At 46.0% G+C, this 14,424-nt stretch overlaps 1 protein-coding gene across 2 annotated transcripts; it reads right to left on the bottom strand.

Moving 5' to 3' along the window:
• Positions 1 to 495: 495 nt before the first annotated feature.
• On the bottom strand, positions 496 to 14,412 carry LOC105565299. 2 transcript variants are annotated; one of them, XM_012018381.1, is made up of 13 exons: positions 13,053 to 14,412; positions 11,648 to 11,799; positions 10,501 to 10,776; positions 10,018 to 10,174; positions 6,788 to 7,164; positions 6,173 to 6,489; positions 5,062 to 5,294; positions 4,812 to 4,985; positions 4,190 to 4,736; positions 4,034 to 4,110; positions 3,789 to 3,862; positions 3,267 to 3,537; positions 496 to 3,150 (listed from the first exon to the last, which is right to left on the bottom strand). In XM_012018381.1, exons 1-13 carry the CDS (start codon positions 14,110 to 14,112, stop codon positions 1,064 to 1,066), a joined length of 5,802 nt encoding a protein of 1,933 aa, XP_011873771.1. In that variant the 5' UTR covers positions 14,113 to 14,412; the 3' UTR covers positions 496 to 1,063. The 2 variants fall into 2 exon arrangements, with proteins under 2 accessions (XP_011873771.1, XP_011873772.1); XM_012018382.1 differs by having other exon boundaries at positions 5,071 to 5,294.
• Positions 14,413 to 14,424: the final 12 nt, after the last annotated feature.

Here is a 14,424-nt window from a genome sequence, read left to right as displayed (position 1 = left end):
GCGACGGTTCGACGGTTCGATCCTTTCCCGGTTCCACGTGGGAAGGGCTTCCGTCCATGGCGGCGGCGGCGGAAGGGTCGACCCGCCCGGAGAAGCGGGCTCGAGAGGGCACGTGGGGTGGCGAAGGGATGAGGGAGAATCGAGCCGTGGCGACTTCGGGGAGGCACGCGCTCGCGACACGCGCTCGCCTCCCCCTCGCTCTCCGCTCGCCACTTGAGATCGCCCCGGGGACATTAATCCCGTTTAATCAAACACCGGCCGGACCCGTAACCGTCGTCTCATTGTGTTTATCATTCGTTGCGGGGAAAAGAGAAGGGCGGGAGGGACTGTGTTTATGCAAGCATCGTTTAGAGAAAAGGCACGACTTTGCATAATTCAGTAATCAGAACCTTTTCCGTACGAATCCACTCGCAAGTTTCTTACGACACTCGACACGTTTTGATACTGACAAGAAACTGTGAGAAGAGAATTGATAAGAAATACCATGTCGCAAAATTAAACTGCGTTTTGAAAGCCATCGATTTTGTTTTATGCTCGGCCTTTATTTTAATTCCAACAATTAAGCATTTTGTTATAAGTAGCTCTGTTGCGAATATAAAACCTGTTTTGTTACTTCATTCCCAAGGAGATTAATTCGCGAGAAATTCTTTTCTTTTTATCTAGTGTCATTAGTGTTTCAATGTTCTCATTGATAAACAATCTAAACATCAATGTCTAATTGGTGGAAAAATTTGCAAATAAAACGAAAACGCGAACTGAGATATATCATCTACAGCGGTGATATAACGTATGCCACGTGCACTTTACCTTATTTAATATCGGTCGTAACGCACAAGGTATTATCCCATTTCATTATCGGTTTAAGCCTAATTTAATTAACAAATACAGCTCTCGAGACATAGTATTTAATTACAGGCTACTTCTTAATTCGCTTGTGCGTTATTCTATTGCTGAAGATTCATATCCTTTCATTAGTATAAGACGAAGCTTAAGAAGCAGGCTTCCCTTAAAATTCGTAGACCTGGAATATTACATAAACAATCTTATCGGTTAGAGAACAGATTCATTCCTGAACCGCTTTAGAAGATTCGACCGAATGATCATCGTCATCTGTCGCATCCTCGACTAGATCATTCTCAATCTCCCGCTCGTTACTTGGCCGATTTCCGGAAGCGTTTCGCATATCGATCAACAGACTCTGCCTGCACAACGTCGTGATCGTGCTCATGTTGCCGCCGTCGACGTTCCGGGTGCGAATTAATCGCGAAAGCTTCAGCTTACCGACGATCTTCGCCAACGGGCTCGCGGAGTCGCGGCGCTTCGCGATCGCCCTCGGCAGAGATTCGCACCCGCGTTCGGCTGTGACCAGTCGATCGAACGTATCGGGATCCACGTTGATCATGCCAGCGCTCGCAGATTTCACCAGCGAATCCGATCGCACGACGTCGGTCACTCGATCTCCTGTCTGGCGCGCGTCGACCTTGTCCTCGCCCACAGAGACGGTTTCGTTTTCCGCGGTCAACGTCGTCGTTTCCGCTCGGTCTTCCGGTTCTTCTGACTTCGCGGTAGCCTCCGTGGTCCCGTTTGACTTCCATACTTCTGTCGAGATCTGAGTTGTCGATGTTCTTCTCCAAGGATTCTCAGGGTTGGCAGCAACCTCCGCCGGTTCCATCACAGAGCGACAGAAAGGACCGCCTCGCCGCGACAGGAAGCTCTCCTTGGCACGCCGTATTCTAGAGGAACGCGACTCCAAACTGCTGACCACGGAGGATTCCGCTGCCGTCGTTCGTCCTTCTCTCTTCGCCGCGACGTCCGAGAGTATCTTGAGCTTGTGCATCAAGTCCGACGGTACCGCGTCGCATCTCGCGTGATTCTCGTCTTGCTGCTTCGCTTCGTTCTGTTTTCGGCCGAATGTGACCTCTTGCCACCCTTCTTCTTGCCTATGGCTATGATTTCTTTCGCGTTTTTCCTCGATTTGCACTTGACTGCACTTGATCTTACTGCGTTCTCCATCGTCCTGTGTCTGATTATATTTAAGTTCGCCTCGTATTTGGCCCGCGTTTCGGTCCCACTTGGTCATCGTTGTCTTGGATTTCTCTAGATATTCAGAAACTCGCGCAGAAGTTGTCCCGATCGAACACGCGTTTACAGGAATGGTCACAAACTCCGTGTCCGATTGACAAATTTTATCCTGCTCTTCATCAATAAATGGCGGCTCTTCGTTACTTAATTGTTTATTTAGTCTCTTATTTTTCACGCTATTCTCTTCATACGGTGAATTTTTCTCCTGAATCGTTGCACCTTCTGTCTTGCTTTCTGAGCTTCTCCTGGATTCAGTTTCGAAAGCAACCTCATTTTCCTTCGATGTGGAGCGTAGAGGCCACGGCAGCGATAACGATACTCGCAGCAGAGCATCCTGTCGGCACAATTTCGGCGACGCCGACCTCGATTTGCTCTTGGATTTCGACGAGTGTGGAAGGCGACCGTCGACGGAGCTGTCGCTCTGCTTCCTCGAGGACGGTCGATCTTCCGATCGACGAAACGGGCCGAATATCATGCGCTTTGTCTTCACGAAGACGTTTCTCGTAGAAGAACTGTCCTTCTTAACACACTCGACCTGGTGATCGCGGGTCATTTTTTTAGATGCGTAATTATTGACAACCGCGGTCTCGTCCATGCGATTTAGGCTCGTGAAACGATCTCGAGCTTTCTCCACGGGTTTCATCCCGCTTTCCGCACACGCCGTGGGAACAATTATCTTATTTAACGTCTGTTCATTGATAAGAATTCTCTCCAAACAGCGTGCTTTGTTGTCCCTGGCGACAGTTATAGGAATAGTCTGAACGGTCGAGTTGGTCAAAAGACATCTTGGAGTTTCCAGGAGATTTGACTTCTTCATTTCTGGTAACCTCGATGATGATGAAGTCCCTTTTATGCTTCTGTCGTCGTAAGAGGAGCTGCAAACTTCGTTACAGTCGATTAGCTCGTACAAGCGACTATCCATCGTATCGCCGCACATCTCGGTTTTAAACGTGAGAATTTCGTAGTGCCGATCCGCATCGGTCTGCAACTCGGGTGAACCGCAGCTCTCGTAATGTCCCTCGTTTTCGCTATCAACACCGTGGCATTCCGATGTATCCTTGCTGTTCTCTGCGACAGAAGCATCACAATGAGATTCTTATCAAAAAAAGAAAGTACAAAGTGAAGGAAAGTAAAAGCAAAGCAGAATAAAGCTTACAAAATTAAAGAAGAATATGTGGACTTACTGGAATTTAAATTTGACAATTGCGATGAGATTTCCTTGGAATCGTGACGGTCCAACGATGGTATCGTTCTTGTTGCTTGATAAGCGCAACAATCTGTGCTAAGAATTGCCTCTCTCCGTTTGGCCTTCTCATCGTCCTCGTCATCTTGGAGACTCTTTGCATCGCCCGTCCGTTCGTTGTTCGATGATTCGTCTGCTAGATTCTCGATCTTCTCCTTGCACGTCTCATCCTTACACGTCTCGTCCATCCCCTTGCACGTGAGCGGTGGGTCCTGGTTGTACCGACAGGACTCTAATTTCAATTGCGTTATGATAAAACTTACTTTTCCAAAAAGTTTGAGCTTCGACGCAGTGACCCGAATGTCTTACGAATGATAAGTAGCCGTAAATAGGCAACTTGTTTCTTCATTATGCATTCATACTTTGCGCAAAAAAAAATAAAGTCATTAAATAGCAACGTGCGAGAAAGTAATACGTTAAAGTAAGATTAAAGTAAGATTGGATTTTAGTTCTTTAAATGTACCATAAATTCTTCCGCATTCGTCGACGAGATCTCGAGTCTCTTCGCTAAGTGTGTAGATTCGGCGTTGTCACTTTCTGAAATAGAATATCGGAAAATAAAGAAAGTAATGTATCTTCGCTTTCCCTCAAAGGCAAGCAGTGTATGAGAAGTTGATAAGCTTGAAAACACACCGAAATAAAAGAAGCGATTAATTGTTAAAGACTTCAAGCTGGGAATTGAAATAATTAATATCTAGAATATCTCACCGAGAAAGCCTTGCTTCCTTCTACCATTTGTGCTCTCGTAAATCGATGTAGAAGGCAATTCGAGTCTCGTCGAATCTCTGAGAATACATTACTGATTTTTTTTTACACAATTTTTTAAAAGTGTCAACTAACTGAGGAAATGATTCGTGGATTTACCTATTTGCCTCATCGTCCGACTCGTCCCAAGTGTCTCGATTCCATTCGATTGAACGGTCGGACTTTACGGAATCGCCGGAATCCGGGATCGAGCGCCGCGTTTTCTCGGTCCAACCCGTGGAGTCGTCATCCTCCTTGCTTTCTTTGCGCCAGTTCGGCTCCCAACTCGGCTTGTCTTCATCCAAAGACGTCGTTTTTCCATGCCAGTCCGCAGACACTGGAAAATATTCTGGACTTGGACTGTTCTCGCTCGAACAAGCCTGCGAACCGATTTTCCCGCCGTCCCATCGCTCGCAGACCTCATCCTCTTCAGCTTTGACTAGAAATACTGGTGAAGGCTCGTGGCTCGAGGTAACTGTACCAAGGGGAACAGCAATGCTGGTGGTTTCGCTGGCTGCGACGCAGTACACTGGCGTTTGATGGGGTCGTACTCCCGCCAAAGGGCTGGCGGTCTCCTCGATAACGTCCTCGATGTCGACAATCATTGCCTCTGGCTCCGAGTCCTCTACCGCCGTGTCCTCCGCATCTTTAATCCCCTGTGAATTATCTGCGACAAATAAATGCAATAAGATTAGCTAATGATTGAGAATGTTAAGAGTCATTATTAGAGTAGCGTGCTTACTAGAGACCGGTAAGACGTTCATGCGAGTGTCATCTTCGAGCTTGTCCGCAGAAGCGAGAGACTGGAGACTCGCGGAGCGACGTAGCGTGATCGATTCGTCGCGAAGACTGCCTTCGAAGACACTTCCGTCGGACTTGGATCTCTTCAGCGTCCAGTGGAATGCATGATTCTTGCCTGTAGTCACGGAACAACGGTATTTTAGCAGCTATTACTTTACGATGTTGAGTATTTCAAAGTTACTCAATCTTACTCGTCGTACTTGGCTCTGCCGACGTAACTTCGTCCGAATCTTGCGCGAACGGCGTGTAGCCCGGCCCCAAGAGGCGAAACGTGGAGGACCTCGGCGATATCCCGCGGTACTTCTCCCAGTCGTACAGCTTCCTCGTAAATTCTCGAGATATACCCTCGAAACGGTAAGAGCCGACGGATGTGCGAATTAGCACTTCGTTGCCGCAGTTTACACCTCGAGATGTAGCCATGAATCTTGGATCAATCAAAAAGCTTAATTTATAGCGCTTCGTCAGCTTCTATCACTCTATATTTATCTCTAACACTTATTATCTTTTATATTTCAACATCTTTTGTAATCCCTTCCCTAATACCATACCAAGTATTCGACGTTTCTCTTTACGTACTGCAATGCGAGCACAGCCTCTCGACATCCACCACCGGGTGAGATCGTTTTTTGATCATTGCAAGCGACATTCGTTTTTATGATTGGTTTTTTTTTGTAACTCAAACCTCCGCTCTTAATTTATATTTATATTAATAATTAGCGTCATGTTGCAAGTAATTGATCGAAATGTTTGACCATTATGAATGTTATTATACATTAAACTTTTCTATTCCGCATCTAACATCCTGCGTCGGCTCTTACTGCCTCCCTTTTTCTTTCTGTTTCATTTGTTTTATTATCAGAGCCCCCTTAGACTGTATTCGTTCTATATTTAGCAAAAGTATTGCGGTGGAAAAGAGATCTGCTATACCTATATTGTTTCTAAATCCAGAAATTATGTCTTTCACCGCAAGAATATTGAGACTTTTAACAAATAACAAAGTTAGAGGCTTAATTTTATCCCATTTCATTTTTTCTGCTTTGAATATTGCAAACTTATGTTACTAAACTATATTTTTTAAGCAAACAAATTTAATAAGATTAATTTTTTTCCTGTGACGTACAAAATAATGATTTAAAAGAATACACCCAATCTGTAAATTAAATTGAATTACTGCAAACTGCATTTAGCGATATTAGTGAGAATTGCAACGCAGATCTACATCGTACGAAGGTGAGATAAACCTTTTATAATAATTAAAGCGTAATCTCTCAGGCATTTCTCACGCCGCTCCAATTTTTATACCTCGAATCGCCATCGAAGCAATCGTTCAGCTGCCTCGCATCGCTCTCTCGAAGCTCCTTCCTGGTTCTCTGCCCGAATAGCAGTAGCAGCTTTTCCAAAGCGAGAAACTCGGTCTCGTCGATGTTAGACGCAAGACGACTCGTCGTCGGTGATTTCGGCCTCTCGCCGCTTCGGCACGCGGCCTCGCTCATCCTCCTCCACGTCTCCATCCTCTTGATGAAATCCTCGCAGAGATGCTGCTTCCCGTCGCTGCCCAAGCTCCCCGCGCTGCCGATGCTCGCGCAGCTCCCGCGCGAACCGATCGAGCCCTGATTTTTCTATCGTGTAAGAAATATTGAGAGAACATTGAAAAATGTTGCGAATCAGAGAAAAGGCACGTATCAATCGCGGCACGAAAGAGATTTCTTAATTGCGCGAGGTTTCTGATCAGAAATGCTCCCTGATCTTGGCTCTTACTTAGAACGACTAATCGTAAACAAGAATGAAGACCTTGCGACCCGAATCGTTCCACGTCGCACCAAATTTTACGAGATTACAGCTTTAATCCGGCCCCTGTTTTTTTCCCCCCGAGATACTTGTTATTTTTTCACGCGATTGCTCGCGAGATCAACGTACGCCGTAACATCTGGGCTCGGGTTTCGAGGAGGAGCGCCAGAGCTGCCAGTCGGTCAACCGTCGACGGCTAACGCGCTGCTGCTCGATGGCCGCGCTGGACCGACGGCCTTTCTTCGCTCGCTTCCAGTCCTGCAGCTTCTTCCTAAACTCGGGCGCGAGCCGTTCCTCGTTCAACGGCAGGCCGTTGCGTGCGCCCTGCGGTCCCTTCAGCCGCTCCCACTCGATCAGCTTCCGGTGGAACTCGGCGCCAAACTTCTCCCGTAGCGCCTGATAATCCCTGCGCGCTTCCCGATAGTAATTGCCGTTGTTATTGGTACCTGCAACGGTTTTACCGAGATCCTCGATGCTTTCGCTACAGCTGCGAGCTCGGCGCGTATCTGCGTTTACAACGAAAACATTTTTTATGCGGCGACGAGAAGCGCGTAGTCAGCACGCGAAAGAGTTAAGGGGTCTTTGTGATTATTTCGAGCAGATTAGTCGTGTTTCTCAAGCGGCACTTGAAGCTAGAAATAGAAAAGCTTATAGGAGCTTGACGACTGACATTGATTTCGAAAGAGACAGCGACGTACATCCGTACATAAAATTGAAGCTATTGTCATTAGGTGCATTTAGTGATAACTACAGCACAGAGTACTTAAGCGATAAGCATTAAAATTGTTCGTACAAATGTTAACATTTTCGAGAATCTTTCGTTACATTTGTAGTAGTACATTTCATTCAATGAATAGTCGCCACTGCTTCTGCTCAACACGTTGCTATTTTTAACTGTCAAGAGTAGTAAAATTTATCGTTTTAACACTAATTGTTGTAGCTAAGAAAACAACTACACCTTTTATTCAACCCATTTTATGCTTCCCTTTAACTTGTTTAATTAAATTAACGACATATTGAGTAGAAGTTGCAACTCTACTCCAATAAGTAACTGCATTTTACGGTGTATATTCCATTTAATAATGCACGGAGATTTTTTTCGTAAAATTTATCCTGAAAATCATGTAATCGTGGGACAACATGGCACTTTTACAAAATGTATGGTAAAATTTCAAAAACTCTCATAAAGTTCTTTAAAATGCCGTGTTGTCCCACGATTACATGATTTTCAGGATACATTTTAAGAGAAAATTCCTTCCGCGTGCATATATTTGCATTGACATCTAGGACCAATTTCACAAACGTCGGTTAACTGTTAACCAGAATTCAGTCAACTCCCTACCTTTGTCTATCTTGTTATCTAAAAGGAGACACAGAATCAATTAACCTTCAGTTTGTGAAACTGGCCCTTAATATATATTTTTTAATCAGACCCGTGTCATTTGTTCGCCACGTAGTTATAGCTACATTCACTATTTTTATTTCGTTTTGACAAGAGCAACATGTAACACGTATACGAGTGGGCATGTTGCCAAAAAATTTCCAAGTATGCTGTCAAATTCTAAATAATGTTGCGAAAAATGCATTGCCCATTCTTCACTTCAGTAAGAAAGTGTCACGAAATGGCAGGTTTATCGACTGGCCGGAAAACGAGATTCGTTTAACCCGCGAGCGGTACCGAAAGAAGCTTGAACAATGCCCGAAACCATCTTTCGCACAACTCTGCTGTAAAAAATTGTTTTCCAAACCCGAGCCTAAAGTAAATCGCAAATTATTCAAGTTACACCTCGTTTTGTAACCTAACACTTAAAAAAATTCTTATATAGCTTAGACAATAAATTTTGCAAATTTTTTCGTTAATTTATCTCCCAATAATTTATGTAAAGTAATTCTGTTTTGTCAAGAAGAATTAAAAGAAAGAATTAAATTATCGATATTAAAAATTGAAAGCCCGTAACTCGAGTATCTGATTAACTAATAAAAATTGCTTTATGAAAATGGAATCTCGTTGCTTCTAAACACCTCGTCAAAATATCTAACACATACAATATTATTATCATTTGCATATTAACGTAATTTCATAAAGTATAATAAATTTTAGTGCAAAACAATTACAGCCGGTGACGATTACGTAAAAATGCGACAATCCCTAAAGCTCCGTGTTGAAACCCTGATGAAATTCGTGGAGGATGAATCGCAATTGATTGCAAATAATTTGAAGAGTCGTTTGGATAGCAATAAGGCTGCTCGTGTGACTCAACTGGAGGATCTCGTCAAGAAGACGACGGGAAAGCTGGACGAACTAATGAAATTGGATGTTTCTTACGGCTGCTGGATGCGAAAGGAGACGTTGATACTCAATGACGAGACGAGGCGCTCCTTCGACGCCCTGGAGCGAGCGATAGATCCGAACGTGAAGCGCATAACGTCTATGCTGAAGAAATTGCGAAGCGACGTGGCGACCTACGTCGAGAGAGCGGAGAGAAATCTCGCCGCGTGTCGCAAGTACGACGCTCCTGTCGATTTCGCGAAATGTACGAAGGAACGGTCGGACGAGGCGGCGAGGACGCTGGATCGAATGAACGAGGAAGCGCGTCGCAGGTTCGAAGAGATCGCCAAGTTTCGCGAGACGGTCCTGAGAGCACACGAGAGGATGGCGCGAGAAACGGTAGAGATAAATTGTAAAAAAACAGCCGATTTGTTGAGATACCTGGGGAAATGTATCGTCCAGCTGAGGAAGTGGCAGAAGAAACATGGAACTCAAATAAGCAAATAGCAAGCGAGCTGTTAAACGCAAACAAAATTGAAACGGAAAATCTAATCTCTAATTAATTATCTAATTAATCAAACGGTGTTAAGGTTGCGGATAATTCGGAGAAGCTTTGGTCCCGCTGCTTCGAACCTCAGAAATAAATGCGTAACGGAACTGTTTATCTTCGCGCGGCTTTGTGATTGGATACACGTGCACGATGTTTCTTTCGCGCGAAGATTTATGGCAGAAAAGTGTAAAAGGCTTGACAAGAATCGGTAGTGAAACTGCTTGATTCTAAAATTGTAGAGACCGAAAGTTTGTTCTAGTTTCTCCAAACATTTAATTTGCAGAATATATTACTTGAGCTAGCAGCTTCTTCGCAGTTAGTACAGTTAAGGCCTGTGTCCACGATGCTGGAACTTGGTCCAAGTTCCGAGAAATGTGCTTTCATGGAATAGCTGCAAGTTGATCGGCTACACATTTCTCCAAACTAGAACTTGGACCAAGTTCTAGCGTCGTGGACGCAGGCCTTTACTAATGTTAACTCAGAATTCGCAGAACTGGTCCAGCGGTGCTGGTACTCTGGGAAGCCTCGCTAAGCTCTTACCGTCGTTCGTAAACGATTGCGCCGCGACCACTCTAATCGGGCTTGGAGGAACGCTGAAGGTGGCGTTTGTCAGAAAGGCGCGTCTGACCTTGTTCCATTTCGAATCTTGCTGCTGTATCTTTGGCGCGGGCGTTACCGCTTCCTCGATCGTCGAATACTGGAAGTAAACATCGCATTCTGCGTGTCACGGCGACGTCCGTGACAACCGTTTGGCAAGGGAAAACGTCGCCGCGGAATTCAGAAGGAACGTTATTTACAGCGTTATTTTCTTCGCGAGCGAATACGGCGCGTTTCGTTCAAATGCCGCGGCGACGCATCCCCAAACGCGCGTCGAAGGTGGAAAGAAGAGATTGTCAGTTTCGGCCTCGGCGAACGGAGCCGGCCTTCTCTCGACTTGACAATCACGTCTATATTTAACGGTGACGTGAAATATGAAAATACAGGAGTACCGAGAACGTAAGAAATTTGTGTCACTCGTCCAACCTGTCGTTTGAATTCCCTCAGGCTCAAAATGTCCTGCCGCACCCGGGGACGTTGCGGCGAGCTTCCGCCGGAATCCTGCGCGCTCGACGGCAGAGGGGACATCGATTCCGGGGAGGACAAACTTCGGATCTCCTCCTCGTTCGACGGGATCGTGATCGTCAGAGTCGGCGGCGGCCTCTTCGGCGACGCTTCAGGATCTTTCCCGTTCTCGCTCGTAGCGTGCATCGTCGCGTCCGCGTCCGATACGATGCGGATCAGCGGTTTACCGCGATTAGCCTGGTTGAGGGCGCGCAAATATTTCACACAATAATAAAATTCCCTTTAAAATAGAGCACGTCCTAATCTACAATGTGCTCTTTGCGTCTAAACATTTCATTTTGTACCCGAGAAATATATTTAAAAAATTTGTGCGAGTTCATAATTGTACAGTATACATTGTATCGTACATTGCCCATACATTTTTTAAGCGTTTTGACTTGCCATATAAAATAGAATGTTTCTAGACGCAAAGAGCACATGGTAGATCAGGCTTACGAGGCTCATAGTAATCAATAACAAATAATGCCCGTTTATCGATGCGTGTAGCATAATATGCGCCAAAAATAAATATCTTAAATAAAAAAGCATTCTGCGCGCGGAAGAAAGAAAAGAAGAAACATATCCTGCGACGTTAGACCCGCGTTTCTTCAATTCCAAATCCGGTGAATGGGCGGACACGCTCTAATTCAGATATCGAGAGATAATTGTTAACAGCGATCAAAATCTCAGTTACGGATGTACATACAATTTGGAGACAGTCCGGGGGGGAGATTTGTCTCAGAATGGAACCGTCCGTCTGTCAACGGATACGTTGATCAAAGAAATTCAGCGGGCGCGGTCGTGCGCGCATGTTGCCGTGGATATTTTTAAGTCGGCGCTTGTACGTACACCGCCACTCGTGTCGGAAAAGGAATTTCGCGAGACGTTCTTTATCGAACCGCTGCTCTCGCGACGCGACGCTCGGTTGTGGCAAATTGCGGACACTGCGCACGAGGAACAATAACATTTGTACGGAAGAACGCGATACATTCGGTATCATTGTATTTCCCGCAATTTAATCGCAGCACCAATTACAATAAGTCATGGAACTCTCCCCGATCAGCGTTACCTCGCTATGAGATTCTATGGAGTCAGCGCTCTCAGTAACGGGAGTGTCGCGATCGAGCGATCGACCGTACCGATCGGGATCGTCCCTCTTTTTATCGTCCTTCACGAGGGGCGATTGTCGATCTGGATAGTTCACGATACTTTTGCGCGAATCTAAAAAGATGTATCGTTATTAGAAGGGTTGGGAAAGTTACTTTATAAAAGTATCCAGTTACAGCTACAAGTTACCAATTGTGAAAAGTAACGCGTTACAGTTACTCCAAAAGTAACGAATCGTTACTCTGCAGTTACTTTCTTGCAATGAAAATAAAAATATCAAATCTGCATTTGAATTGTAAAGCGTCGATAAAGGCGTTTATGCGCAAATGCAAGGCCTGATGCAACCTGTGGAGGTCTAAAAAATATATGAAGTAACTATTAATGTAACCATTAAAGTTACTAGTTATCGAAAAAATGTAACTGAGTTAAGTTACAGTTACAGACGAAGAGAAAGTAACGAAGTTAGGCTAGAGTTACAAAAAAAATAACTAACTTCGTTACAAGTAACAAGTTACTTCCCAACCCTGGTTATTAGTAGAGGAAAGTTCTCTATTATGAGATGGCAGGTTTTCAACACCCACATTCAATCACAAATCTTTTTCCGCAACGATCACACAATCTAACAATGAATTTTCTGCTAAACAGATTTCGCTCCAAGGGCAATAAATTCACGGTGGCATCAACTGATGATGCCTATTAATTTAACAGAAACCCTACTATCACATATTAGGGGACTTTCCTGTTTAATTTTTATCCTCTTTCGTGCTTTGTAAAACTCAAAATTACCGATTATTGTTAATGTACAGAGAAACTTTGTAATATTACAATAATATTGCATACATAGAATAAGGTGCGTGCATAAGTGTATTGTATTAATGTTGCGCCAAATTTTCAATATATTAATCATCAAATATATTCATTACCAAATTTAAGATCAAGTTTGCTCTTTTATCGCCCTATTAACAATAAATATTTTAATAATTCTCTCTAAAAAAAATCTGTTTACGGCTAATCAGGAGGTTTCACAATTGTCCATGTACGGAGTCGTTTTAAAATTAGGGCTGTTTGCGCTCCAAAATTATAAATTCAATTGTAAACCAAACAAACGAGAGCGCCTTTAGGTCCGAGCCCAATAATTGTAAGCCCAATTATTGAGCTGCCAACATCTTGCACGGACCTAAAGGCGCTCTCGTTTGTTTGTTTTGCAATTGAATTTATAATTTTGTAGCGCAAACCAGCCTTAATTTTAAAACGACTCCGATACTAGTCCCGGAAATGTCTGTCCTAGGCAAAATTGCTTTTGAACTAATGAATGCATAATGCAGCGTCCACTCGGCATTATGAAAACAGTAGACGCGTATTCTCACCGTCGAACACCTCGTCGTTGGACGACGACGCGGACGAGACTCTGCCGATCGGCGTGGACGGGCTGGAGACTTCGCTGGTGCAAGGCGAGAGCGCCGATCCGGTGCTCCAGCTTCCGGTGGCGGTCGTGTCCGGGATCCGCAGATACCTCGTCGCCGATGTCGGCGACGTGGTCGCCGGCACGTCCGATTCCGCGATGTCCGCGAGATCGTTGGTATACGCGCGCTCCCATTTGAAGGCCGCCTTCACCCTGGTCCACTTGCTGACCTTGGGTTGCCCGCCGTTCCTCGCGGCGTTCCTCGCCGCGCGTTTCTCCGCCTCGCCCGTGCGCTCGACCAGGCGCGAGCCGAGATTCTGTTCGATCGGCACGAGGGACCGGCTCCGCTGTCGCGAGGACGCGGACGAGCGCACGCTCGAGCGCTCGCTCCTCCGTGGCGTCGAGGATGTGGCGTCCCGACAGTTCGACAGCATCGCATCCAGCAGCGACTCCGCGAAGCCGGTGTCCTCGTCGGCGAAGTCATGCTGCAGCTCCTCGCCGTTTGCCAGTGCGATCTCCAGCCGGCGATTGGCGTTCCGCTGTACCTTGGCGCGCTCCAGACCCCGCACGCGTCGGAAGTACTCGGAGCTGCGTGTCCGCAGCTCCAGGATTTGCTCCGTCAGCGCGCACAGCCGGTCCAGGTGCTCGAACGCCTCCTCGGTGAAGGGGACCGCGGACTCACCTCCCATCGCCGAGGTCGCCGAGTTCGGCATGGTGTCGTAGTCGAACGAGTGGCCCTCGAACGGCGACGCGCCGAGATCGCCTAGATAAGCCGTGAGGTCCTCCTCTTCCTCCTCGGGTCCGCGGGACGTCGTCCCCGAGCGATAATCCCGCGCGAGTGCAACCGGCGGGCACTGCGGATCCGGGGGCGGGGTCGGAAGTCGACCCTCCTCGGGCTTGTCCTTGACCCTGGCAGCGCCTCTTTGATCTCGCGGCCGGCTCGGGCAGACCGTCGACCTGTCGAGCTTCCTCTCGGCTTCGCACGCCCCGGATTCCTCGCCCGGCCGGGCATTATCCTTCGCCATCGGACGGATTGCGGGATGCGAGATTTAGATACTCCGCGGAACGTGACGGGCGATATTTAACAAACGACAATTACTGGACTTTAACGACGCTGCCATCTTTCATGCGGCTTTACCGAAACAGCGTCGTAACGTGCCGTCACGCGGTTATGCCATCCATAAAGTTTATGTAACTTGGATTGTAAAATCTTCTCGGAGATGCGAGTGTTTCACTCTTTCAATATTTGTTTCAATTTATTCGATACTTTCACGTCGTTCCGTACTTATTTCACTCTTTCAGCAAAATGTAACACCGGAATACTTCTATCTTGTTGC

Source organism: Vollenhovia emeryi, unplaced genomic scaffold (genome assembly GCF_000949405.1).
Source record: "Vollenhovia emeryi isolate VEMERY1.0 unplaced genomic scaffold, V.emery_V1.0 DF939154.1, whole genome shotgun sequence".
Lineage (NCBI taxonomy): Eukaryota > Metazoa > Arthropoda > Insecta > Hymenoptera > Formicidae > Vollenhovia > Vollenhovia emeryi.
This window is presented reverse-complemented; position numbering and strand designations above follow the sequence as displayed.